Source organism: Propithecus coquereli, unplaced genomic scaffold (genome assembly GCF_000956105.1).
Source record: "Propithecus coquereli isolate 6110/MARCELLA unplaced genomic scaffold, Pcoq_1.0 Scaffold280, whole genome shotgun sequence".
In the NCBI taxonomy this organism is placed as follows: domain Eukaryota; kingdom Metazoa; phylum Chordata; class Mammalia; order Primates; family Indriidae; genus Propithecus; species Propithecus coquereli.
The window spans coordinates 1,888,343-1,915,327 of NW_012148397.1; the positions used below are offsets into that span (position 1 = coordinate 1,888,343).

The following is a 26,985-nucleotide window of genomic DNA, read 5'->3' on the forward strand; positions in this document are numbered from 1 at the left end:
TCTCGGGCTTTCTTTACAGTAGAGGGAGAGAAAAACAATTATTAGGCACCTACTAATGTCAGGAGCTGTGCTGGGGGCTTTTATGTATCTTAGCTGGTGAAATCTCAAAGTTTGATTGGGCCGAGAGAGGAGCCGAGAGAGCAGGAAGGAGGAGCCAAGAGAGCAGGAAGACTTGTCCAGGGTGTCACATCTAGACACGGGGGGCCTCCAGCTTCTCCCCGCTGAGCCCGCCTAGAGCTCTCTTTGGAATAGACACAGGACCTTTCTGTCTGATTTTTACACTTTTCACTGAATGATAAAATACATCTAGAAAAGGCACAGATCAGAAGACTAGTGTTCAATGAATTTGCACAAACGGAAGCCGCCCGTGTAACCCGAACCAGATTGAGAAACGGCACGACTGCCGCCCAGCCGTGCCCCCCCCCCGCCCGCCTCCCGGGCCACCACTACTCTGCCTCCAGCAGCGTAGATTAGCTTTGCCAGTGTTTGAACGTTATCTAATGGACTCAGACACTCGGAACTCTTTTGTGACTGGCTTCTTTGGCTCGAAATTAGGTTTATATGATTTATCTGTCGTGTATAGTGATAATTTATTCACTCACTTTGCTGGATGATGTTCTGTTATACGATTATACTCTATTAACTTGTTCATTTTCTTATGGCTAGATCTTTCCAGTTTGGGGCTGTTCCAAATAGAACCACTGTAACATTCTAGCATATGTCTTTTGGTGAGCATAAGTCCACATTCCTGTCGAGTACATGCCTGGGAGCTAAATTGCTGGGCCACATGGCAGACCTATGGTGGCCTTTAGTCGACATTGCCTGCCCGTTTTCCAACGGATTATACTTCCACCAGCAGCGTGTTCCTAAGACACAGGACATTGAAAAGTTGCGTTTATTAAGATTTTTAAAATATGGAAAAGGACAAAGAGAATTTTAAAAATTCCCACTGTCCGTAAACCTTTGTTAACACTTTTTAAATTTTAAACGATTGAGCTATGATCTACATCTAACAAAATGCACAGGTCCTAACTGTTGGGTGGGAGGAGTTGGGCTGGTTGTATTCACCCGAATAGCCACCACCCGAATCTACATCACCCCAGAAAATTCCCTCCTTCCCCTTTCCAGCCAGCCCTTCCCCCTGCCAGATATTCTCTGTTAACATTTAAGAAAAATTAACTTTACGCGCATATGTGGTAATTCTAAATAGAATAAAAAGGTATGAAATGTAAAGTTGGTCTCCACCTCCGTCAGGTCCATTTTCCCAAAGGCAGTCCCCGTTAGCGGTCGTATGGGCTGCTCAGAAAGTTTCTGCGAACATTCGTTTGTAAATACCGCACGTGGATTTTACTGTCCACGCTGTTTCGTTCCTTGCTCCTTTCTCCTCTGGTTAGATGCCTCCACAGTAGTGCAGACAGGTCCACTCCCTTCATTTGCACAGTTTCCCAGTATTCCGTGCGGAGAGGGTTCCAGCCGAGTGGGGTGGAACACACGTGGGAGACTGCGCTCCTGGCAGAAAGGAACAAGCGTGACACGTGTCTGCTATCTACAGGCCAGAGGCAGCGCAAGGCACCTTGCTGCCCAGGTATTAGCCCAGGGGAGCCATGGCCGCCCCAGGGGCCAGGTGGAGTGGGGGGCTGGGTTTGCACCGCATGCCTGGGCCACCAGGCCTTTCCTTGCACGCCCGTCCCGGCCAGGGCTTCCCCCTCCCCGCGTGAAGGGCCAACCTTGGGCTTTGGACATTTAGGACCCCAGCCCCCACCGCCCTTCTGTGTTTCCTGGACCTCAGAAGTGGCACATTATATCAGCTCTCGAAATGGCCAAGGAAGAAGTGACATTTGTGGGTTGTTGTTTTTTCTAGGCTGGGAAGGGGGACCATAGCGTCAGTGTGTCATCCAGTGCACGCTGTGACAGGCCGATGACTCACAAGCCACACGAGGTTTTTCACGTAAACAGTTTGCGGATGAACTTGTTTTCTGCCCTTTAAGGCAGAACTTTCTTTTTTTCTCTCTCTTGCTCTTAAAGACATGTTTTTAAAACATAAATGGAAGTGATGTCTTTTGTTCTGCAGGAGTCGGCGACGGGTCTCTTCCGCAGCCGGTGGTGGGTAGCAGAGCCCCCCAGGTTGGGACGCTTGTCTGCACTTGGGGTAGCACCGTGGCCGGCGTCTGGCCTGGGAGGGGAAGGTGACCCACTGTTCTTGCGCTGGCCTCCGAGGCTCCCACCTGCCTGCCCGTTGGCTTGGAGACGCGGCCAAACAGAGACTCTGAAAAGAGCAGCGCCTGTCCCCACAGAGGAATTAGGCCCTCGCCTCACCCTGAGATACCCCAAGGGGCAACAAGCTCAGCTCTCTGGGAGGAACGGTGTTTCGGAGAGAGGCTAATTGACCTGGAGACAGTGCCCAAACTGCCAGGCCCTGGTGGCCATTCCTGTGTCCTGCTCCCCAGAGGACCCTGGTGCACTCTTAGAACCAACAGACAGTTTTGCAGAAAGCCCTGAGATGTACGGGGACCCCCTTTGGGAAGACGTGAGTTCACTCCTAAAGGAGCCTGCTGGCCCGTGGCTGCGGGGTGGTTGTTGCCGAGTGGGGCTGGGGTAGCAGGAGGGCCTGGCTGCCTGGGCCAGACCTCTGGGAGACCAGGTTGAGCCTGACCTCTGTCCAGCAGCGCAGGGACCTTACAAAGCACACCTGAGAGGTCAGGGCCAGCTCGACATTGGCCAGGGATGGTAGCAGAGTCAAGCAGACCATTCCTGTCTGTTGACTCTTGAGGCCTTTGTCAAAGTCTACATCCAGTTTTCCATCGGGAAGGTTCCTTATCTCATCCCAGGCCTCCTGGCCACTGCAGACCCAGGGATTTTGAACCCGTAACTCAGTGGTTTTCAAAGTGGGATTCAGCATCTGAATCACCAGGGAACTTACTAGAAATGCAAGTCTTCTGTCTCATAAATTCTAACGGGGGGTGAGAGTGCAACAGGCTGTTTTAACACACCCTCTGGGGGATTCTGATGCATGCCAGAGTTTCAGAACCACTGCAGTAGCTTGAAGTTAGAGGGAAGAACACTAAACATCTAGTGAGTGCCTGCTGTTTTCCAGCCACTGCATCTTTGTTATCTTATTTAGGCTGCACCCATGTCCCTGGGTGTCATATCCCCATTTTACAGATATGAAACTGACTCTCAGAGTAAATAACGTTCTCAGGCATCCAAGCCAGAACTCACTCCCAGGTTCTGAAGCCTCCTTTTGTACCAGTTATATCCTGTTTCTGGGTCCCTCTCAGCCTGAGATCAAGCAGAAAGGACTAACTGTGTCCATGGCTTTGTGCTTACTCTGCCGGGTCCCCTCCATTTGTGCAGGTGACTTAGAATTCACCTCGATGAATCCATCGAGCTCACCCTCCTTGGATCCATCTTGGGCTTCCCTTGGCAGGTAGAGTCCTCAGCGTCCCGGTCAGAGGGCCCTCCCCAAGGGAAGGCAGAAGTGTGCCTTATCTTACATTCAAGTGTAACATCATTACCCGGCTTGAAATGCATATTAGAGACCAACTACAAATTCATCTATTAGGAAACTGGATCCTTTTCCAGGGGACTCATAAGTTAAGACCGTTTGTAGCAGGAGCTGGTAACTCCAGCCCAGAGGAGGCAGCTTGGCATGGAATGGAGGCTTCCAGACAAAGCCCTGACCGGGATCAGATGCCCTTTGAAGTGCTGTGAGCACTAGATAAAGTTCTTAGTAAAATAAACAGTGGAGGCCCCTGTTGAGACGCTACTGTCTTGAGGCGTGTTCCCAGCAAGGGAAATCCGTATTAGGGTTGGAGAAAGTTTCCTTTATCAGGCCCGAAGGAAACAGAGCCCAGTGTTGCTCATTGTGGCACAAGGCGGGGACGGCGGGGACACTCGTCTGGGGCCGGCAGCCTCCCACCCTGCCGAGGAAGAGCAGGCTCTGGTACAGTATTTGCATTTTTAAATTTATTTGCTGCATTGCTATTAATCAGGGTTGCTTGCTGAAATGCCCTGAAAATACCATCTCATATTAATGATTGATAAGAGGTCCCCACTGCAGTATTTAATATCGGGTGCAAAGTGCTCTTCGACACTGGGTGGGCCTGGGGTGGGGGAGGGCTCGCTCACTGAGGTTCAGAAGCTGAAGCTGGTGGCCCTGCCAGAAAGACCCTCGAAAGGATTGGCACACAGGGCCGAGTCAGGCGGGAGGGTTTCTGTTGGCTTCATTTTTTTAAAAAATGCCTATCCTCCCTCAGCCCAGTGGTTTTGAGGTGTCTTACAAAAGCACACGGACTGGGAAAATCAATGCCTATTAATTTGCAGTGACAGCCACCAGGTGTTAAGAGAGAAAAAGCCAGATGCACAGACATCTGTATAATGTGATGCTGTTTTTGTGAAATAACATGAAGACCCCAAAAAACTCTCTATTTATTTGTATTTGATTATATACGACCATGGAGGAAGATATGAAACGATATGTACCAGGGGTCTGCAAACTAGCTGGCCCACCACCTCTCATAAGGTTTTTTATTTTATTTGTTTTTGGTAGAACACAGCTCTGCCCATTCATGCTACAACAGCACGGCAGAGCCTACAATATTTAATATCTGGCCCTTAGGGGAATGTTTTCTGAACCCTAATACATAACATGCTGTAACATCCATAGTTCATGGTGTTAGCATGGATTCAGGGGGGCGAGAGAGGGAGGGTAGAGGTGAGGCTAAAAGAAAAGAAAGCCAACATGTATGATACGGCCTAACTTACATGCAGTTCTGCGCTCCTGTGTGTGTGTGTGTGTGTGTGTGTGTGTGCATGCACAGAAAGGGAATCCATGACATGACGGTCACCAGGACACAGATGTGCGGCCACGAGCCCTGCACGATGGAGTGCTTGTGCTCCTTCCCCCTTCCTAACACTGTTCTGTGTGATTCTGAATTGTTCAAAGAACATGCATTATTTCAAAAATCAGATAATCTGCGATACTACTAAAAAGTAAAAAATAACAGGATCTCAGATACTTCCAGTTCTCTCTAAGAATACGGGATTCTGACCAATTTAAGAACTCTGTGGGAGGTACAGTACCACCACCACGATCCCAATTTCTGAAATCTTTGGGGATTTTTCCTTTCTTTTTCTTTAATTAAATGTACTATATGTGAATATGGCTTCCTGTAAAAATTTGAAACATTACAGATAAAGCTGAGCCCCGCTCCCAAGCCACTTCCTTCTCTGAAGAAGACGCTGTCACCAGCCTGACTTGGTCCTTCCTGGACGCCCCCGCCCAGCCCTGTGTGTTAGGTCCGTATGTACGTGCATGTCAGCACGGATGTGTGCGTGCGTGTTTGCTTCTGCGCTGAACAGTGTGTGGTGGAGACGGATCCGTGTGGGACCCGTCAGCTCTGCTGCTCCGTTCTTACTGCTGTGCGGCGTGGCTCTGTGGGCGGGCCACCGGGTAAGCATTTCTCTACTGATGGGCTGTTAGGGGTTTCTGGTCACCCTGGTGTTTTCTCAGAGGTTGGCTGTTTTCAATCATGTCCTTCTGAACCCAATAGCTGCTGTTTATCAAGCCTGAAATGTTACCTGTACTCCTCTCTGCAGCTCCAGGAGGCAGGTGCTACTGTCCCCTCATTGTACAGGTGCCGAGACAAAGGTTCAGAGAGGCAATGTCATTTGCCTGAGGCTGCACAGCTCATAAGTAGCAGCAAAGAAATCCAAATGTCGATCTGCCTCACTCACGGTTCATTGTGACGCACACACCTGAGAGCGAAAGCAGGGCCTCGCCGGAGCCTCTAAGTTCCCCAGAGTCTCCAGGCTGGTGGAAAGGCAGCCGGCCAGCAAACCTTCCAGTGGGAGGCTGTGCCACCCCTCCCCAGGGCACTGCCGGTGGCAAAGGCCAGAGGGACATGGAGGCCTGGAATTCCCCGCTGGGGCTTTCCGGCTGAGTGTCCCAGGGCCGCGTAGCAAACCCCCACAAACGGAGTGGTGTAAGACCACACACACTTCCTCCCATCCACACCCCTCCGCAGGTTCTGGGGGACGTTCCTTCCACCTTCACCTCGTCTAACTTTTGTCGGTGGCTCCATGCGGGTGGGCCTGGGCCACGAGCTACGGGACATTGTGCTGCCTGGGCCCGGAGGGAGGGCTGTGCCTGGACACACGTCCACTGGAGGGACAGGGGGAAACTTCTCCCTGCTGCCCTGGTCCGGTTAGCTGGGGTCACGAGTTGACTGGTGGCCCCCAAAAGATACATCCACGTTAAATCCCTGGAATCTGCAAATGTGATGTTATTTGGAAAAAGGGTCTCTGTGGATGTAATTAAGTTAAGGATCTCGAGTTGGGGAGATCATGCTGGATTAGCTGGTGGGTCGTAAATCCAATGACAAGTATCCTCAGAAGGGACACACAGAGGAGAGACAGACAGAGCAGGAGAAGGCCACATGACCATGAGGCAGGGAGTGGCGTGATATAGCGACAAGCCAAGTGCTAGGGTCTCAACGTTTGGGTTCCTGAAAAATTCCTTTGTTGAAACCTGATCCCCAGTATGGGGGTGTTAGGAGCTGGGGCCTTTGCGGGGTGATTAAGACGTGAGGGTGGAGCCCTCGTGACGGGCTTCGGGCTGTGTGAGTTCCCGGATTCAGGGAAGGGGGCACCTGTCCTCCTGGTTTATGAACAGCAAGCGTGTGCTTAGCCGGGCCTCGCCACGCCTGGCCTGCCTTTCGAGGGCTGTTTTTCCACAGCCTCCAGCAGGTTTCCGGGAGAAACGGCCTCCCCACACCGTGAGGGCCACGTAAAGACCTGAGAGCTTTCCAGAATGCTGAGAGCACGTCCGGGGTTGTTCCTGGGTGTGCAGCTCGGCCCCGTCAGAGACCAGGGCTCGGGACTCGGGGGTGACCCTGAGCGAGGGCCCTGGTTCAGACTGGAGCAGGTCACCTTCCTCTGTACCTTGCGGTCTTCCAGGCTGTAAAATGCGGGTCGCGCCTGCCAACCCCTGGCTGCACATTCAGATCACCTGGAGGTTTTAAATACACTTTTGTTTATTGTGGTAAAATATCTATAGCACAATTTATCATTTTACCCATTTTTAAGTGTACGGTTCAGTGGCACTAAGCACATTCTCACTGTTGTGCAGCCATCACCACCGTCCGTCTCCAGAGCTTCCTCGTTTTCCCACACTGAAGCTCTGTCCGCATTCAACAGCAGCTGCCGCTCCCCGCCCAGCCCCGGCAGCCACCCTTCTCCTTTCCGTCTCCGCGAATGTCTACCCTGGAGACCTCACGGGAGTGGACTCACACAAGACCCGTCCTTTTGTGACTGGCTTATTTCTCTCGGCACAGTGTCCTCAAGGTTCGTTTATATTGTAGCGTATGCCAGCATTTCCTTTCCTTTTAAGGCTGAGTAATATTCCGTTGTGTGGATAGACCACATCTTACCGCTATCCATTTATCCGTCAGTGGACTCGTGTTGCTTTCCTCTTTTGGCTGCTGTGAATTTTGCTGCTATGAACGTGGGTGGGCACCTATACTTTTAAATATATCACTGCCCAAAAATACCGATGCCCGGGTTCCACCCGCCCCAACACCAGTCTGATGGGATTGGCCTGGGGGTGGCCTTTGGTGTTGGAATTTTAAGCCCCCTGGTGGTTTTAATGTATAGCCAGGATCGGGAACCCTGGCAGGGTCGTGCGGCTGGGGTGAGCGTTAGCACAGTGCCAGCACGTAGCGGCCCGGGCTGCCGGCTGGCGTGAAGGTGGCTGCTGATGCTGGCTGCTATGCAGCCCTGTGTACAGGAGGCTCTGAGCCAGAATCTTCCCCCATGACTGCTCTTTGCCAAGGACCCTTATGACAGCCCCCCGCTGACGTCCTGCCCGATTCTCCTGGAAGTTCCCCCTGCAGCCTCCTGGGTCCCCAGGTGGGGCTCTTTTGACATCACCAATGATGCAGGTGCCCCGGCGCAGAAGCCCAGCCGTCCCTGAGAGGCCAGGGGCTTATGCAATCACATCATGGGCTGGGGGCAGGTGGCAGGGTGACCGGGGGCAAGGAAGGGACAGGACACCGGGTCACCCCTGGGGAGAGAAAATCCAACAAATTCTAAACCCAGCTAAATACCTTGTCAACCCACGGTCCCAGAGGGCCGTGCTGCCCCTCTGTGAATCGAGAGGCAGACTGGTGGGCAGGACAGCAGAGCCGCTGGGAGCCGGGCTGCCCGGCCTGGTCCTTGTTGCTGCTTACCGGCCGTGTGAATTTCCCACGGCTACTGTGACAAACGGCCATAAATTGGGTGGCTTAAAACAACAAAAATTTGTTCTCTCACAGCTCCAGGGCCAAAGGTCCAAAATCAAGGTGTCAGCAGGGCCATGTTACATCTGAAACTCTAGGGGAGGTTCTTTTCCTCCTCTGCCAGCATCTGGAGGTTTCCAGCAACCCTTGACGCTCCTTGGCTTGGGGACACATCACTCCAGTCTCTGCCTCCGTACGTGGCACTCTCTCCCCCATGCTCATGAGTGTGCACGTGGGGGTCTCCACTTGGCCTTTTTATGAGGACATCAGCGTTGGATTTAGGACCGACCTAATCCTATATGACCCCATCTTAATGCAATTATATCTGCAAAGACCCTATTTCCAAAGGTCACAGTAACAGATTCCAGGGGTTAGGACTTGGACATATCTTTTGGGGAGACACAGTTCAACCCACAACGCCAGCGGTGTGACCCTGGGCGTGGTGTCAGTCCCTCCTTGCTGCCTCTGCTCTGTGTCGTGTCCACCTGATGGAGAAGAGTAAACCAGCCAGGTGGGTGAGATCCCTGCTACTTAAGGGTTCACGAACATCGTCTTCCCTGGAATCTGCTAATGCAGACTTGCAGCCGTCCCCCAGCTCTACTGAGTCGGAATCTGCGTTTTAACCAGACCCCCGGGCGATTCCCGCGCACGCTGATGCTCGAGAAGCACAGGTGGGCAAAGGCTGTGGTGCGGGGCCTGGCGCAGCAAAAGCACAGAATACTCGCAGCCGTTGTTTCTGGTGGTTCTGCTCCTCCCTGCCTTCTCCGCCTTTTACAAACACCAAGAGCACCTTCCATGGACCCACAGCGTAGCTCCAGCCACCGTGCAGAACATCAAAGGCCCAGAGGAGGCCTGAGGAGCTCATAGCTCAGGGAGGAAAACAGCCACATACAATTTTTTCAGTGCCGTCAAACAGTGCCGGTGTGATGATTGGATTTTGCCCAGGATGCAGCTGGCCCTGAAGTGCCAGGTAGGATGTGGTACCCAGCTGGCAGCCTGACACCAAGGCCAGTTCATCTCCTCACCAGCCAGACACATGGTTACCCCGGCAACCAGCTGATGCCGCAGGGACAGTGGAGCAGGACGCCTGCCCGTGTTCCCGCTGTTTCCTTGGAAGTGGTAATGACTACAGGAGGCCACCGCCACCGGGCACCTGGGGCTGAGTGCCTGGGCTCTTCCCCCCTTGCAAACAAATTGCCCATCTCCCCAGGAGCCGGCTTTTCAGGCAGCTGTCCACTGGGCGCCCAGCTGCAGCCAGCCTGCACCCGCCCCGGGAGGAGGAGGGGGGCTCAGCTCTCCAGTTTACGGGCAGCGGCATCATCGATCAAGGCGCAGAAAGTGCCAGGCGAGCCTCTCGGCGGGGCGCGGTTGCCAGGTGCTCTTGCATGTGAAGCTAGACTTGGGTCCCAGTTCTGCCTGGCTCATATCAGCCATGTGACTTAACCTCACTCGGCCTTGGTTTTTCATCTTGGTTTTTCATCTGTAAGATCAGACTGGTTATACCACTCACCTTAATGAGTGATTGAGAGGATAAAAAACGTTATTTTATACAGAGCGCTTAGTGTAGCGCCTGGCCAGGGAACCCCTCCAGATGTGACGGCTGTTATGCGCTCCTGTCACTTGTCATAACCCAGGATGCAGGGCGGCTGTTGGCAGTATTACTGTAGTTAGTATCCTTGCGGGAGCGGTTTGTGCTGCGCCTCACCCCTAGCCAGGCCAGGGCTGGCCCACCTCCCTTTTGTATGGTTTCCTCAGTCCTTGCCCCACCGCAGAGCCAGTGCCCCACTCAGAGTAGGTGCCCCTGTCATCTTGTCATCTCTCAGTTGGACCAGCAGGTAATAGAGTTCGGTAATGGCACTGGCTAAATTGGGGTCCCCTTAGAGACCCATTAAACCCGGCACTGCCCGGTGACAGCACTCAAACTGATTTGGCACAGTTGGGGCACCGGGACAGGGTGGTAGACATCCCGTCCTCGGCAAAAGCAACGGCAGGTGTGCACAGCAGCGGTCGTCACAGTAGCTAAAGGTGGAAATGACCCAAATGTCCATCCAAGGATGAACAGATAAATAAATAAATAAACATCCATGCAGTGGGATGTTACTTGGCGTGCAAAGGAGCGAAGCAATGACGTGCTACGGCGTGGATGGCCTTGAGAGCGTCGTGCCGCGTGGAAAAGGCCAGTCACGAACACCGTGTATTGCATGATTCCATGTACACAAGATGTCCAGAAGAGGTAACTCCATGGAGACAGGTTGCAGATTGGTGGCTGCCAGGGGCTGGGAGGGGGACGTAGAAAGTAACCGCTCAGCAGGGACAGAGTTTCCCTCGGGGTGACGCAAATGCTGTGGAACTAGATAGGGGTGATGGTGGCACAGTGTTGTGAATATGGAAATACCACTGACTCGTTCACCTCAAGATGCTTACTGGTTCATTTTATGGTATGTGAATAAGTAAATGTATATGTATGAATATGTATTCGGTCATTAAGTATGAAGTGTCCAATTTCCTTAGGTACTAGGTTTGACAGTTGATACCTCTGACATTTCACTTTGACACTTCTTGTTTTATTTTTATTGTGAAGATACATCTTTCAGACGCACACGGCCTGTGATCATCTTTCAGTTTTTTTAGAACAATTTTTGTGAAACCATGGATAAGTAAAAAATTTGTGTTATTTTCGAATATGAGTTCTGTCATGGAACCAATGCAGCGCACACAGCTCGAAATATCAATGAAGTGTTTGGGAAGGATGTGGCTAATGAACGTACTTCTTGTGGGTTTGAGAAGTTCCATTCTGGTGATTTTAATCTGGAAAATGAGCCACGTGGGCGACCTGAGACCAAGGTGGATAATGATGAGCTGAAAGCTGTAGTGGAAGTGAATCCATCTCAACCTGCGTGTGAATTAGCAGCAAGGTTTGACATTACTATTCCAACAATATTGGACCATTTGAAACAAATTGGCAAGGCAAAGAAGCTGGATAGATGGGTACCGCGTGAATTAAACGAGCGTCAGAAGAGAAATAATCTCAAAGCTTGCTTTTCTTTTCTGTCAGGACATAAAGGCAAACCATTTCTACACCATATTGTTACACGTGATGAAAATGGATTATTTTTGACAATCGCAACATTTGATGCAGTGGTTGGATAAAGATGAAGTATTAAAAATACAGCACAAAACTTAATATTCATCAAAAAAATGCTAATGGTGTCTGATAGTCCAGCACTGGTATTATCCATTACAGCTTCGTGAAACCTGGTCAATCGATTATAGCAAATGTCTACTGCAACAGTTGGATGAAATGATGAGGATGCTTGTGATTAAGCAGCCAAGATTGGTCAATAGAGACAGGCCAACCCGCTTGTAAGACAGCGCTGGACCACATGTCGCACAGACAACGCTGCTCAAACTACAGGGGCTGGACTTGGAAACTCTCTGTCATCCACTGTATTCACCAGACTTTGCGCCAACTGACCGCCACTTCTCCCAGGCTTTGGACCACTTCTTGCAAGGAAAAATGTTGAATTTTCAACAAGCTATGGGAAACGCCTTTCGCGATTTCATCGCCACTTGCTTTCCAAAGCTTCTTTGCTCTTGGCATAAACAAGCTACCGTTAAGATGGCAGAACTGTGTCGAGAGTTTAGGTGCCTACTTTGATTAATGGTACAGCTACTTGTTTGAGAGATAATAAACTACACTTTTGATTCGAAATCAGATATTTCATATTTAATGACCCAATATGTATATATGGCGATGACACCCCCCAGTCCCTTACAGGGCCTGGTCTCAGGCCAGGGTGATGGGCTTTTGCTGGCTAAGCCCCTGTGGTCCCCAGAAGCACTGGCGACTGTCCCTGACAAGCCTAAGGCAAGGGAAGAATCCCAGCTGGAGAGAAAAAAATAGCATTCAATCTGATCCCAGAAGGCCATTGGCCCCAAAGTCCTGACCTCTAACAAAACCAAACAAAACATGCATTTACAGTATTTCTTTTGAAATGAGATCTTGGAGTGTCAATTTCTAGTTAGATTGAATATCTTCTAGTTGTTTTAAAGCTCATGATTAGATCGCTGACGCCCACCCCCCTGCCCGGATCTCACATGCTTCCCTGGAAATGTGCACAGACAGTGGGGGTGGCTCTGCCTCCTCCCCTGGGGAACTGCACCCAGGGCCCCGAGGTTCACCCTGTGGCCTGGACTGCGTAGGACAGCTGACGTCAGGAATAAGGCCTGGGGGTGTGTGTGACCCTGGGGGTCTCTGTGGGGAGGCCTCGATGGGGAGCTGGGAGGTTATGAGCTGGTTTTAGGTTGATGGTGAGGACTCAGGGGCCAAAAAGGGCAGTTTGGGGATGACACACGAAGGCCAGTCACGAGGCCTGCGTTGTGTCTGAAGGCACAGTGTGCTCCGAGGATGTAAGGGAAGCTATTCCGGAGGACTCAAGAGCCCGCCCAAGTGTCCAGGGCTCCCGGAAGGCCGTGGCCTGGCTGAGACGGCAAGTTCTCTCCTGCACAGGTCGGCGTCCGCAGCCACCGCAAAGTCTCAAGTTAGGGAAGCCAGAGAAGATGACCACCCGTTCATTCTCCCTGGGGGTACGGGGCACAGTCGGGGACACCAGGCCCTGGTAGACCTTGGCAGAAAAGTCCAAGACAGGGTCCCAGTGAGATGGAGGCAGGGAGCAGGGACTCCCCGGGGGAGGAGGAGGGCACAGTGTCGCATACACACTGGCCCTCGGTAGTGATGGAGGGGGGCGTGGTGCCAGGAACTGCAAGACTTTAGGATAGCACTGCCCCATAGAACATTCTGTGATGACTGAAATGTTCTCTCTCTGCGCCATCAGTATGGTAGCCACTAGCCACATGTGGCCGCTGAGTAACTGCAGTGTCACCAGTGTGACCGAGACACCGGATTTGTGGTTGCGTTTCGTTTTAATTAAGCTCAGTGTAAGTGGCCACCTGGGGCCACTAGTTCTTGGACCAGGCAGCTCAGCTCTAGGACCTGTACTGGAAGGAAGTTTCCAGAGCCAATCCAGTTCCTCCTTGGCTCACGTTTCTCTGTGGGGTCCTCCTCCACTCTGGGCTCCACGGAGCGCCCATGCAGCGTCCTGTCTTCACGGCAGGCGGGGAGCATGCGTGCTCGTGTGCGTGTGAGCCCTGGAGGCTGCGGCAAGCAGCAGAGCAGCAGCCCCATCCTCGCACGGCGTGTTCCAGTACGTTCTGAGTCACGCCTCTCCCGGTGAGGGGCACGTTCCAGCTGACAGCTCGTCTCCCGTGGAGGAGCAACAGGCTCTGCTTTCCCGAGCCTGAGAACCCCGGCATCTGTGCCTGCTCTGCTGCAAGAGCAGTCACCAGAGAGATGGCGGGTGTTGCCCAGGTAACGTCCCTTCCCTGACAAGCGAGGACAGCGATAGAGCGGCTGGCTTGCCAGACGGGAAGCAGGAGGCTCTGCCTGCTGGCTCTGCTTGTTGCTGCTGGAGGGCTGGGGGGCTGACTCCGGTGCTGGGAGCCCTCCTGAGTCCTGCCTGCTCAGGGCCACTCCACTTACTCACAGGCTTGGTAGGTGATGGTAATTAGAGTTGCTGTTTAGCCAGGAACCAGGCTAAGTGTTTTATGTGTATTATCTCATGGCGTAGTCACAGCAAGCCTACAGCAGTTATTCTTAGGCTGCTTTGCAGATGAGGAAACTAAGGTGCAAGTAATAGACAGTAAGTCCCATGAGCACGTGGGTGTCCTTACTACTTAACACAATGCTTGGCACGTCATAATCGATGGTTCCCAATGATCTTTGTTGGACAATTGGATGGAAGGGTAGATATATGTATTGGTGGGTGGTAGATTGGTAGATGGATGGATGGATGGATGAGTGGTTGGATGTATGGATGGGTGGGTGGATGGATGGGTGGATAGGTGGGGTGGGTGGATGGATAGATGGGTAGGTGGGAGCATGGATGGATGGATGAGTGGGTGGATGGATGGATGAGTGGGTGGATGGATGGATGGATGAGTGGGTGGATGGGTGGGTGGATGGATGGATGGATGAGTGGGTGGATGGGTGGGTGGATGGATGGGTGGGTGGATGGGGTGGGTGGATAGATAGATGGGTAGGTGGGAGTGTGGATGGATAGATGAGTTGGGTGGATGGATGGATGGATGAGTGGGTGGATGGATGGATGGATGAGTGGGTGGATGGATGGATGAGTGAGTGGATAGGGTAAGTAAAGCTTAGATTTGAGCTGCAATCTGCTTGCAAAACCTGTACTCTTAGCTGCTAAGTCATACTGCTTCTAGCTTTGTTGCATGACCTCTACCTCACTAGGATGGCATTTTTAAAAAACAGCTTAACTAAGATAAATTTACGTGGCATAAAATTTACCCATTGTGAGTGTGCAATTCGGTGATTTTAGTGGATTTATGGAGTTGTGCAGCCATCACCACAATCCAGTTTTAGAACAGTCCCTCCATCTCAAAAGACGCCCCCATGCGTGTTTGCAGTCTGATCCCTGTTGCGGTGCCCCAGCCACAGGCAGTGACTATTCTCCCTTCTGTCTTTCAAATTTGCCTTTTCTAGACATTTCATATACAAGGAATCATACAGTGTCTTTTGTGTGTGGCATGATAGTTATGAGGTTCATGCATGTTGTAGCATGTTTGAGTAGTTCAGTCCTTTCTGTTGCCAAATTCTGTTCCATTGTCCATCTGTCTTGTGTCTCCATTCATCAGTGGATAGATTTGAGTTGTTTGCAGCTTGGGGAAATATTAACATGAAATACTGTTATGAATAGTGCTGCTGTGGACATTCGTGTGCTTATCTTTGTGCAGAGTATGTTTTTCTTTCTCTTAGGTAGATTCTAGGAAAAGAATTGCCAGGTCACGTGAGAAATTTATGTTTAATGTTTTAAGAAACTTTCTAAGGACGTTGCAATGTGACTGCACCAATTTGCTCTCCCCCAGCCGTGCACGGGGATCCCGGTTTCTCCACGTCTTTGCCGGCACTTGGTGGTGTCTGTCTTTTCTGTGACGGCCATCGAGCGGATGTGAAGTGGTGTCCCTTTGTGGTCCCAACTTGCCTTTCCCTGATGGCTGGTGACGCTGAACACCTTTTTGCTTGCTCACTCCTAGGCTGGGATTTGACTTTTAAAGCCAGAGCTTGGCAAACCTTCTCTATAAAGCGCCAGAATAGCAAGTATTTGGGACTTTGTGGGCCGCCTTTGATTTCTGTCACATATTCTGTGTGTTTATTTTCCTTTACAACTCTTAAAACATGTAATACCATTCTTGGTTTCGTCGTATAAAAACAGGCGGGGGGCTGGGTTTGGCCCACATGCTGTTGTTTGCCAAGCCTGCTTTCCACGTCACACCAGGTCACGTGCCCAGCCACAGGGCAGTTCCAAGGCCCCTGTCCACCCTCTGTCTCAAAGGCCTCAAAGGCATCCAGGGCCTGTGGGGCCCACGCTAGACAAACCACGGGGCCACTGGCCACGTGGGCTCGGCGGGAGGGCCGTCCTGCAGAGCCTGGAGTTGGGATTCTGGAGGCGTCCTTGTCCCAGCCCCACCGTGATTCATCGCCTGATGAGCTCAACAGCGTTCCTGGGATGAGACATGCTAATTTGTCACCTGAGGAGGGGGTACTGGGCCCTGTTGATCTTGGATAGGGCTCCCTGTCCCCTGTGGCCGTCCCGTTCCAGAGCTCAGAGCCGCCTCTGGGAACAAGGGCCTGTCTGCGCCCTGTACCTGTGACATTGCAGCCCACCCTCCACCTGCTGCCCTTGGCCCCTCCGATGGCCCCTTCACCCTCTAGTGGCCTGGCCTCCACCCTCAGGGCCTCGTGGTTTTGTCCTGGCTCTCGCCCCATGCCACCAAACATTCTTGACGCCTTCTTCAGTGTCTCCTGGCGAATCTGTCCCTCCTCTCCACCGAACCCCCCCCCAGCCCACACTGATGTGCTGGAAGGAGCTTTGGGGTTGGCCAGAGCCAGGTTTGACCCCTGCATTGTCCCTCTCTAGCCACTTCACTCTGGACAAGTCACTTCCGCTCTCGGGCCACGAAAGTCTTACGTGTAGGGGACGATGCTCGCAGGGCTGCGTCAGAAGCTGCAGCCCCGCACACCCTCACAGCATCGCTCAAGGCCACGGGCTACTCACCCTGCCTGAGCACGTGGTTTTTTCTGGCTCTGGGTTCACTTTGGTCTGGGCACAGGACAGTCACAAGTACCGGAAAGTTAAGGGAGTTGGTGGAGCCCCCTCGCTCCTTGGGCAGGTCTACCCTGAGGCGTGGTCTGCACTGTCTCCCGAGTCACCAGCAGGCGTGAGCACTGTCGCCCATCATGATGCCCAGCAACGCCCCGTTTACTGACGGTCTTCTCTTCCGTCTCACTGCTCCTCTGTCCCCACTGGGGTTTCCTGTAATCACTTTGCAAATCAGTAAACCATTTGCACTCAGTTCCTTAGGATCTGCTGAGGGGTGCTTCGCCTATGACAGGTCTCCAGCTCCTGGGTGAGGAGTGAGTGAGAAAGTGCTCGTAAGAGCTTAGCACAGTGCCCGTGCTTAGTAAGCGTCAGCCCTTGTCACAGCCGCTGGGACCTTGTGTTTCGGTGTAGCTTCTGGGAACTCTTTCCCATGGATGCCTCTGAGGCCAGGGCCGGGGCACTCATAGGAAAGCTGTTGTCCTTCCCGCTCCAAGGAGGGGAGCTGTTGGTGAGCGCCGGGCTGGGTGCACCAGTGACAGCAGCTCGTGCCTGAAGCCACACTGGTGCAGGCGCTGCCCATGGGCCCTGCTCTGCCTCAGACTGGCCGCCTCTGCGTCTCCAGGGACATCTGTGCATGGAGAGCAGGAGGTTGTACTCACAGCCGCCCACCCCGCGGGCTGGTTATATCTTGCAAAGTTTAAATGGGAGTTGGCTCGAAGGATGTTCCCAAATATTAATGGTGGCTATTTCTAGGTTGTGGGATTTTTTGAGGCCTTTTTAAATTTATCTTCTTTGTGCTTTTCAGCATGGTTTAAATTTTTCACAATGAGCATGCATCATCTTGACATAAAGAATGAAGTCGTTGTTCTTTGAAAAGTAAATAACTTGCAGCTGATCAGAAGAGCGCACTGAGCGCTCAGACCCTGTTCGAATCCGGACTGTACCATGGGAAGACCTGGGTGTGGATCGTCGTGGTTTTCTTTGGGGCTTGAATGTATGGTGAATTTTTTATGGTCATTTCACGGTCATTTAAAAATTAAGCAATTCTCTGGGCACAGGCTAAAACCACAGACTGCAGGGCTCAAGGAGCATTCGTCTTCCGGAAAGGGTTGGGTTCTCGCATTGGGAGGTGTCTGAACCATGTCGGCTTTCGACACCTTGTGTTTTGCACAGACGTGGTTGTGCGGTGCCGGGAGGGCGGCTTCAGTGGCCGTAACTAGGAAGGAGGCTGGTTACGGTTCCAGAGAAGCCTCGGAGGACTGGGTGTATCTTGACATTAAAGTAATTGAGTGCCACGGACAGTCACTGTCACCGTCGTCACCATCAACAGCACATTTACTCTTCGCTAAACACTCACCCCCGACAGGACTTGCCACGTGTTTCTTCTTGTCCCGTAGGATCTAAAAGGATGGGCAAGTGAATGTTTCTGCTCTTCCCCTCCCTGGCTGCCTTCACCCCTGCCCTGCTGGGCCTCCGAGAAGAGCGTGTCCCTTTCTAATTCTTGGTGCGGAATGGGCAAACGGGCAGAGAACAGCGAGACCAGGGAGCTGGAGTCAGGACAGCAGGGTGGGCAAGTTGGTGGATGAAAGAACAAGACAGTGGGAGAAAGAAGAAGGAAGAGAGAGGGAGAGACGACAAGAAGGGTCTGGGACGATGAGGAGGGGTGGCGTGCATTCACGTGGGGGCGGGCATGGTGAGCAGGCAGGAGGCCGGCAGAGCGCGGGCTGGGGTGACGGAGAGGAGACGGCATGCTGTGTTGCCGCAGTTCATACGTCTCGGCCCTTTAAGTTTCTCAGAGGAGACGGATGCAGTCGCAAAGTTCCTTCTGGTTAGTGTTGGCAGTTTTACCTGGACCGTGCTTTCGAACGCAGAGTGGACCACATGGGTCACACGTTGGAAGAGGCTGCAGGTGTTTCCCTGCCTAATTTACAGGAGGGGAACCTCAGGCTCAGTGGGTGAAATCTTTATAGGAGGAACCAAGTCTGTCTGGCTCGAGTGAACCTCCCGTCCCACCACAGTGTGTGACTCGACTCTATTCGCATGGATGTGGAATATGTCGCCCAAATACTCCCTTTATAGCACTGGGTCCCAAGACCACTTTGTAATTAACTCAGAAACCGAGTGGTCAGGGAACCTCGCTCTGAGCCTCAGCAGCCAGCAAGGACCCTCACCTCCCCCTTCCTCCTTCCCTCATTCTGACTTTGGCTCAGAGATTGTGACGTGTCACCCCAGCTGGCTGCTGGTGCGGTGACAGTAAAATTAGGCTGTCCCCAAGGAGCAGAGCACTTAATGAAGGAGTTCATCCAGTTAGAAAGAGTCTCCCAAGCACGCCGGGGCTGCAGCGAGCAGATAGCTGCAGAGGCGCAGATGGGAGGGGACGTTTGGCCCGGACCTCTGCCTTCCAAGGGCCTCTGTTTCCATGATGTCAGAGAGGCGGAACTAACGCTGCCTCAGATACAGGGAGGCAGCAGCCCCTGCCCCAGCCGCTCTCTGACTTCGGACGTGGCGCCCAGGCGAAGGTGAGAACGCTCCTGTCTTGTCACCAGGGGGATGCCGAGGACAGCGTTGGGTTTCCTGGGGGCCATTCTGGGCTCAGTCCCCACCTGCTTAGAGTTGAGTTCTGGGTGCTGCACCCGTCTGTCGTGTTCGTTAGCTGAACAGCCCTCTCCAAGGGGTCTCATAGGACCAGCATGAGCAGGAACAGTGCCTTCAACTCAACAAAAGCCCCTTCGTGGACCACGAACGTTTCCACTCTTACTGCACTTGGATACTTGGGGAATGAGTCTGGCAGAAGACATGATCCAAAAGCAAAATCTCTTTGTTCTCTTTTTTAAGTCACTGGAAACTGTGGGAAGTGACTCTTCTAGGCCTGGCTGTCTGCAAGCGCCCCGGGACTTGGGATAAAACTCATCCTTCATTCAGGTGTCGGTTTCACTATGACGGGGGAGTGGTCCGAATCCGTTTCCCAGGGCCTCTTCCACCCTGGGGCATCTGACGCTTTGATCATTTTGTATCTTGCCTTGTCCCTTCCGCTCTTGTCACGTCAGTAACATGCTCGTGTCTCTTTCTCTCTGTCAACCAGAAAAAGATTTACAAATACAAGAAAGTGCTGAGTAACCCCAGCCGCTGGGAAGTTGTCCTGAAAGAGATCCGGACTCTGGTGGACATGGCGCTGACCTCCCCGCTGCAGGACGACTCCATCAACCAAGCCCCACTGGAAATCGTGTCGAAACTGCTCTCGGAGGTAAAGCACTGCCCCCCCCCCCCCCCCCCCCCGTCCCCGTCCGCACTATAAGGCGCGCGCCTCGACCGCTGCCGAGCGCGAAGCCCGTATGAGCGGCACACAGAGCTCCACTGGGCTTTGTGTCATGTCCCTGTCGCTGAAGGAGGTGAGCAGCTTCCCGCCCAGCGATCCAGGGGTGTACCAGGCGTGGCTGTGGGGGCCGGGAGTCCATCTCAGCTTCCCCCAGCACTGGCCACCACACACAGCCTACAGATAGGCTTTGTTTAACTCACATGGGATTTTAAAAATCAGAAGATTGCACAAGAAAGTGGGAATTTCAAGGTTCTCTTTAAAAACAATCAGAAAATCCAACCGTAATTTGTGGCTGGCGCCTCCTGGCACCACCCACCGGCCGTGCCGCGCTGTCTGCTCTGCTGGCAGCCCTGCTCGTTTGCTGGGTGCTGGGTGCTGTTCTGGGCGTTCAAGTAGAGATGAGCCCCCTGCCCTCCTCGAGCTTGTGACCCAGCGGGAGAGATGGGCGCTGAGCATCGAAACTTCATCCTGCTGCGGGTTAGGCGAGAGGCGCTTCAGAATCGTACCTCTTTCTGCGATTCTGAGCACTTTACCGTTAATACTTCTCTCGTTTATTTGCATGCGTGGCCCTCTGGGGACACTGGGGTTGATGACTCTTGATTTAAACTATGCACAGCCGCCAGAGTGATGCTTCTGTCCCCCTCCCCTGAGAGTGGCGCCCCGGTTCCTGGGTTGCTCCCAGCAGACTCCTACACGACCACCCTGCTGCCTGGGGGTTACCCTGTCTCCACAGGCCCAGGCTGGTCACTGCCCATCTGTCCAGGCACCTGGCACAGGCCCTCCATGTCTGCTGAACGGAGAGGGTCCCTCACCCTGAGATGAGGTGGGGTGAGAAGTAGAAAGTGGGTGGCAGTGACAGTCACAGGCAAAGGGACAGAGGTCTTGTCCTCAGGTGGGAGAACACCCTAGTCCAGGCTCAGAAATGAATCACCGTCAAAGTCTGGAATTCTGAGTCCGAATCCACATGCCCAACTTCCAGTGCAGGCCTCTCATCAGCAGAAGGGGAAGACGGCGCACCTTTAATAAGCCAGGCAGCTGCCAGGCGCCGCACACAGTGCGTCTGTTTTAATACACACTCCCCGGAAGATGGGCTCGCTGTCTTCGTTTTGCAGCTGAGGAAAGTGAGGCCCAGAGATACGGAGCGACCTGCCCGACTCAAGTGGCAGGTCTGTAGCGGGCACGCCGAGCTCTTTTATTTCCAGACTGACTTGCCCACCCCCTGGTCCCCACCGGGCTTGGCCACCATCACACCCTCGCTGGGCCAGAAGATGCCCCCAGTGGCAGATGTGCCCGTTGCCAGCCTCTGGCAGGGTTTCTTTCCCGTCTCGGATGGGTTTCAGCCACGTGCCCCTTGGCTTTCACATCCCTTCTTGGGCCTTAACGCAGGATCCCAAGGTTAGCTGACCCCTAAGCGCTAGGACAGAGGAATAAAGACAAAGAAAGAAAATGGAAGAAGTTCCCACCACAGCGCATCTTCTGTGTGTCAGGCAGGGGTCCGTGTTATTGGCCCCATTCTACTGATGACAGCTGACATTTGGTGAGGGGCCAAGCTGGGACTCCACCTCAGGCGGACGGACCCAGCATCCGCTCCCACGAGGCTTGATGCCTCTCCGAGTGGCCCGAACATTTTCTTGAGCACATATCTCTATGGCGGATACTTTGCAAGGCCAAATTTCCCCCAAGCAGCCTGCAGGGAAAGTATAAAAATGTACAGAGGATTAACCGAGGTACGGAGAGGCCAAACGGCTTGCCCGGGGTCACCCAGGTAAGCGGTGGGCCAGGACCCACGCCCAGGTCTGCCCGATTGCACAGCTCACGCCCCTGCACGCAGGTGCGACATGAACGCGGGTTGGTGGAGACTGTTCAGTGCGTGTGTCACTGCAGAGGTGAAGAGTGTGCTGTGGAGTCAGAGAGACGCGGTCCTGCCCTTTTCTGTTTCCAGTATTTGGGGCTAGGTTCTTCCCCTGCTCTCTGTACTCAGGTTGCTTCCAAGGCCCCCTCTGGAGAGGCTCCAGGTATCACCAAACCACCGAAGGACCTGGAGAGGAGGGGGCGTCGTGGGGGAGCTGTTAAGGTGGCAGAACAGTTCTGAGAAAGAGCTGTCCATTTACCGGCAAAGCCAAGCCAGGTGCCCCAGCCCCCCAGGCCTCTGTGGAGCCGAGTGTGTGCAGTGGCCACTTAGCTTGAGATTCCAGAGCTCCCTCTCACGCGTGCTGGTGAGCACTCTCCACTTGGGGTCAGAAACGGCCCTGGGGGAGGGGAGTCTCCCTGCAGAATGCACCGCTGCCCCCGTGACCGGGACAGAGGAAATGGCGCCCACAATCACCAGAAACTTCCTGGAAAGGTGCATGGGTGGAGGTGACGGTTGGGCTGGTTCCTTTGGAGCTGCCCTCAGCAGCCTGAAACATAGAACTGCCCCCAGGATGGGTGGAGCTGTAGCTCAGTGGTTGGAAATACGGGCTTTGAAGTCAGGACAGAGAGGGTTCAAGTCCCCAGTCCACCACCTGTCATCTGTGCACTGGGAGTGACCGTGCCCGGCAGTCTCTGGAAACTCGTCATCAGTGGGACAATAGGAGAACCTGTCGTAGTAAAGAGAAATCCGTGGAATGAGCATAGCAAAACTTGCCCCCGGTGCCTGAGGCACAGTGAGCTCATTGTCAGGCATCAGGAGAGACCAAAGCCGGGCTTATCAGTCACTGTATACCCAGGCTGGATAGCGACTGATACTTAGTAATCCATCGTAAACAGATGCTCAAACTCTACTAAAGTCCACAAGAGAACAAAAGGTTTCTGACCACAGGTCAGTCCTCACCCAGATCAGGCTGTCTCGTGGGGACCTGCAGAGACTCGTGTTGTTCAGACACTGACCTGGTCCAGTGGCCTCCCCCAGGCCGCAGGCACCAGCTTAGCAGGCAAAGCAAACTCACGGCTCACTGGGTTTTCTTTTGCCGCAGCTGCTGTAAACGCATTAGAGACCCCCATGCCCCTTAAACCGGTTCAGGTGGTGGGAGCCAGGGGCTCTTTCCAGAATATTGGAACAATCGATCTTGCCAACACCGTTCAAATGAGGAGTCACTGTACAAGCAGCAAATGTGGCTCTTAGGAAATTCAAACCGACACCAGTGAAGCCGGTGTCTGCCGAAACAGACGAAGCAACACACCACAAAACTAGCGAGGAAGACAGCAGGGGCTGTTTTGAGTTCCCACGATTCCTCCCTTCCTTGCTCACACACTCACAGGATAGTGACGCAGGTTGAGCATCTCTGATCCGGAAATCCAGAATGCTCCAAAATCTAAAATGTTTTTGGACACCAACATGACACTCAAAGGAAATTCTCACTGGAGCAGTTTGGATTTTGGATTTGCAGATTAGGAATGTTCAACTGGTAAGTATAATGCAAATATTCCAAAATTTAAAAAAATCCAAATTCTGAAATACTTCCAGCCCCAAGCATTTCGGATAAGGGATATTCGATCTATAACAGGTGCAATTGTTTAGGAAAATTCTAGAGTCGGGGGGGAAACCCTAAAATTTCAGCAAGTTTAATCTATTCAACTAATTTCGTTTTTGCAAGTCAACTGCTAGAAATTGAATTTAGGTAAAACCTCCTGGGCTCACTTGTGGAACACCAGTGTTCCCTGGGAACCTATTTTGGGAACCGCTGAAATAATATACATGATACTCCTGAAAGACTGCCTGGCACAGAGTTGAGACTCGTCAAAGGACTGTTTCTTTACATGTTTGTTACAAGCCTGCCTTCTGGCTTCTAAGCAGTATCGCTTTGACGGGGCCAGATCCTCTCACAACCACCTACTGAGAGTTACCAGGATCCCCGGCACTGAAACACAAACAGTGTCACCGAGACACTCACCCAAGGCCACACGACTCGCAAGCAATGAAACGGAGACGAGGAACTCAGTTCTTTCTCCCTGCCCCAAAGCTGTGCTTTTCCCCACTTCCCAACCTTGCTTTCGAGGGTGTTTTGATCTGTTTAATTAGGAAAAAGTGACAACCACACTTGGTCCGAGAGGCTGAAAATGTCTGGACACTGTGTGGATCTTGAGATCCAAATGTTCCGCATCCTTAATTCTGTTTTCGTTTTGTTTTGTTTTCCTCCTGCTTTCTCCGTTCTACCGCTCAGAACACAAACTTGACTACCCAGGAGCACGAAAACATCATTGTGGTAAGTTCCTCTCGGCCCCTGCCCGTCCGCCCCGCTCCGCTCCCGGAGCCCACAACCCTTGCTCAGCCCCAGTCCGTCGTGGACGCGCCATCGCCCCCCCCAGCTCCCGTTCTTGCTCAGTTCTGTCGTTTCTGTCAAGCCAGGCAGGTCTCCCTCCTGCCTTTGCACGTTTCCCCAGCTGACGGAGGGTGAGACTGTCAGTCTTTGAGGTTCGTAGCAAACGTGTCTTACTCGCCGCCCCTTCCTGAGTCCGCCGCAGGGAGCTGACGGCAGGAGACGGCAGAGGCCGTGCAATGTATTCAGAGGCGTCTCCCTATTAACGGAAAGGTAAACTTCTCTTTCCTGCCCCAGGACGTGTCTCCTAATGAATCCACAAATAGAACCTGGGTTTCATTCCCTCTGATACATAAAATGAGATGGTATTTTCTGGGACTCAACTATGATGTAAGCGTCTTCCTGGGTGATTTTAAGCTATGAAGGCTGACTCTCACCGGGGAGAAGAAGGACATGAAATCGCACCTACTGGGTGCTAAGCACCGTGCTGTGCACTTGAACCCACAGACGACTGGGTCGGCTTTTGTCCCCAGGGAGTTCATCCATATGGTAGGACGACAAATGCGATCACCGCAAACATAGAGGCAGGTGGTGTAGAGAGCGATAAACTCCCCTGGGAAAGGGGCTGGAAAGCTTCCCGAAGGAGTGATGTCTGAGCTGGGTTTTGAAGGATCAATAGGAGTTTGCCAGGTGGCAAAACAGGGTGAAGGCAAGCAAGGGCACAGGGATTTAAAGCAACACCATATGTTCTGGAAGCATCAGCATTGCTGGAGCATAAAGCATAAGAAAGTGAGAAGCAGGGAGATGAGCTTGAAATGGAAGCAAGAGGCAGAGCCTTGCGTGCCCAGGAGAGGGCCTTAGAACCAGCCTGCCCAGGAGTTACGGCTGCAGCCTATCAAACGAGAGCCGCACCCACTCACCGTGCCCGTAGGCAAGCCTCTTGGCACCCGTGCTGTGTGCCCGACAGTAGCTGAGCCCAGGCCTCTTGTGCAGAGTAAAGCAGCAGCTTCTGCCCTTACTCCCAGCTCGTGTCTGGCACATGGTGGGTGCTCAGCGGGTGTTTGCTAAAATCATAGAGGTTTCTTCCACACTCCACCCTGGCCATCCATTGTCTTCTCCTGCGACAGCAGGAGGACAGGTCAACCCGGGCACCCCCAATCACCCATACCACCTTTTTCTGGCATAATGTTAATTAATCAATTCATTCAGCAAACATTTGTTGAACATATGAGTGTGAGTGTGTGCCAGGCACTGGCCCTGTCCCACAGACAAGACCGAGGACAAGACACGAGCCCTGCCGTTGAGGGTTTACTGTGTGTTGGGAGAACCGGGCAGCTCAACAGATGATCAAAAATATGGCGAAGGGCCGAGGTTTGTTCTGGGTGTCAGGGGAGCCTGGAGGGGAGGCACTGAATCTCCTCTGTCAGGGAGGATGTTGGGAGGAAGATGACAGAGGGCTTCCAGGAGGAGGTGACCAAGCTGAGCCTGTAAGGGTGGATAGGAGAATGTCAGGTTAACAGATCAAGCAGGGAAAGGTGGTTCAGGCAGGGGGAGCAGCGTGTGCAAAGGCAAAATGGCAAGACTGGCTGGCACAGAACCAGGAGGAAACATGAGTGCCCAGGAAGGAGGCGGTGCCCCCTCGCCCTGCCGGCGACACCTATGGGTCCCACCGGGTGCCTGGCAGCCCAGCAGGAGGGCCAGGGCTTCACTTTCAGGACAAGCCTGGGAAAGAAATTTCATCTGAGAAATCCAGGCTGCGTCTATGCAGCTAATTTGCCCGGGCGGAACCCTTAATTGGGGAGGACTGAGAACGGGGAGGAATCTGATCTGAGGGCCCGGCCCTCAGCCCTCCATTTCACAGCGTCCGGTTCGATACTTGTGTTCCTATCACGGCTGTCATCGTCGTGGCATCTTCCGAAGCCTCCTTTCATTCCAGCACTTACATTGTCCTTTTTGCTCTGTTGGCAATTAGTCTTCTCCCGATGGGGCTTGGTATTAAAGAACCAATTTTCCGCCAAAACCTGAAGAAAAAAGGGGCAATCCAACGGCCAAGCAACCGGAACCAATGGGGGGAAAAACCGGAAGGGCAACGAAACAACAACGAACCGAAGCCAAAACCCCGGCCACGGCCCTGCTCCCTGTGGGGGTGCTCAGCATGGCGGCCCAGCTTGTGTGCATGGAGCTGAACGTGGGTTCAAGTTCAGAGCCAGGTTCAGACCTGGGCCCACCCCATAATAGCTGTGACCTTGAGCGAGTAACAGAACTTGTGATGTTATTTAATTTTATTTAAAATAGGTTTAATTTTGCACGTTTCATGAGTATATTTTCATTGTCAAAAAAGGATTTCACCTCATTCCAGCACCCTCTTCGGAGACACCCCCCGTTACAAACCGTACAGACAGATGTGGTTGCGGTTTCAGTTTTTAGTTTTAACATTAACGATGTGATGTTCTGCATCTGTCTTTTCACTTAACAATATGTCTTGGAGATTCTTCCAAGTCATTTCGGTTTTTAGTTTTTATTGTTTTGGATATGGGGTCTCACTCTGTTGCCCAGGCTGGAGTGCAGTGGCCCAATCACAGCTCACTGCAACCTCGACCTCCTGGCCTCAAGAGACCCTCCGGCCTTGGCCTCCCAAAGTGCTGGGATTGTAGGCGTGAGCCGCTGCGCCCAGCCTCTTGCAAGTCTTTTCGTATATATCTACCCCAGGGTTTCTCACCCTTGGAACTGGCAACATTTAGGGAGGGATGCTTCTTTGTTTGGGAGGCTGTTCTGTGCATTGTCAGATGTTTAGCAGCATCTCTGGCCTCAGCTCACTAGATGCCCATAACACACCCTTGTCGAAACACAGATGTCTCCAGACATGTCAGATACCTCCCGTGGTGCAAAATCCCTCCCAGTTAAGAACCACCGGTCTACCCTCATTCTTCCTAAGTGCCTCTAGAATAGTTTTATTTAACCACATGACCATTCTG

The 26,985-nt window shown here is 52.7% G+C and overlaps 1 protein-coding gene across 1 annotated transcript in view; it reads left to right on the forward strand.

Annotated features, from left to right (window-relative positions):
* Positions 1-26,985, forward strand: part of CMIP (c-Maf inducing protein) — a 230,246-nt gene that overhangs the window by 160,905 nt on the left and 42,356 nt on the right. The window contains exons 4-5 of the mRNA XM_012648221.1: positions 19,539-19,700; positions 23,915-23,956. Of these exons, the coding sequence (XP_012503675.1) occupies positions 19,539-19,700; positions 23,915-23,956 (204 nt within the window). The remainder of the gene's footprint in view (positions 1-19,538; positions 19,701-23,914; positions 23,957-26,985) is intronic.